This window comes from Scomber japonicus, chromosome 20 (assembly GCF_027409825.1).
Source record: "Scomber japonicus isolate fScoJap1 chromosome 20, fScoJap1.pri, whole genome shotgun sequence".
Classification (NCBI taxonomy): Eukaryota; Metazoa; Chordata; class Actinopteri; order Scombriformes; family Scombridae; genus Scomber; species Scomber japonicus.
The window spans coordinates 3,756,184-3,757,270 of NC_070597.1; the positions used below are offsets into that span (position 1 = coordinate 3,756,184).

Here is a 1,087-nt window from a genome sequence, read left to right on the forward strand (position 1 = left end):
ATGCAGCAGGAATGTGCGCTGGGCATGTCTGTGATTGGCCGACGCAGCACCTCGTCGGACGATGTTCCAGTAAAAGTTTAACCAGGTGAAACTTTATTAGCTGGAAAACTGCAGCGATGACACACAGGCTGCTTTAAAATGAATGAGAGAGCTGACGGCTGCTTAAATGATAGAAAACCTTCATTAAAAGGAAGGAAATAAGGAAATGAGAAGGGAAGGAAGGAGGGAAGAAAAGGTAGGAAAGAGAGATAGTGAAGGACAGACAGACAGAAGGAAGGAAAGGAGAAAGGAAGGAAGGACAGATGGAAGAAAGGAAGGAAGGACAGATGGAAGAAAGGAAGGAAGGAGAGAAGAAAGAAAGGAAGGAAGGACAGATGAAGGAAGGAGAGAAGGAAGGAAGAAAGGAAGGAAGGACAGAAGGAAGAAAGGAAGGAAGGACAGAAGGAAGAATGGAAGGAAGGACAGAAGGAAGAAAGGAAGGAAGGACAGATGGAAGGAAGGACAGAAGGGAAGGACAGAAGGAAGAATGGAAGGAAGGACAGATGGAAGGAAGGAAGGACACACGGGAAGGAAGGAAAAGAGCACTGGATGGCATGCTGCTTTAAAATGAAGCTGACGCTGCTTAAATGATAGAAAACCTCATTAAAGGAAGGAAATAAGGAAATAAGAAGGAAGGAAGGAAAGACAGGCAAAAGGAAGCAGGGAAGAAAGGTAGGAAAGAGAGATCGTGAGGACGGACAGACAGACAGAAGGAAGGAAAGGAGAAAAGGAAGGAAGGGCAGATGGAAGGAAGGAAGGACAGAAGGAAGAAGGAAGGAAGGACAGATGGTAGGAAGGACAGAAGGAAGGTAGGAAAGAGAGATAGTGAAGGACGGACGGACAGAAGGAAGAAAGGGAGAAAGGAAGAATGGAAGGAAGGACAGATGGAAGGAGGGAGAAGGAAGAATGGAAGGAAGGACAGAAGGAAGGAAGGAAGGAAGGAAGGACAGATGGAAGAAAGGAGAGATGGAAGAAAGGAAGAACAGACAGATGGAAGGAAGGACGGACAGATGGAAGGAAGGACAGAAGAAAGAAAGGAAGGAAAGAT

At 46.0% G+C, this 1,087-nt stretch overlaps 1 protein-coding gene across 1 annotated transcript in view; it reads left to right on the forward strand.

Moving 5' to 3' along the window:
- LOC128381849 (charged multivesicular body protein 6-like) overlaps positions 1–1,087 on the forward strand; it is an 8,551-nt gene continuing 7,464 nt past the window's right edge. The window contains exon 1 of the mRNA XM_053341875.1: positions 1–69. Coding sequence (XP_053197850.1) covers positions 1–69 — 69 coding nt within the window. The remainder of the gene's footprint in view (positions 70–1,087) is intronic.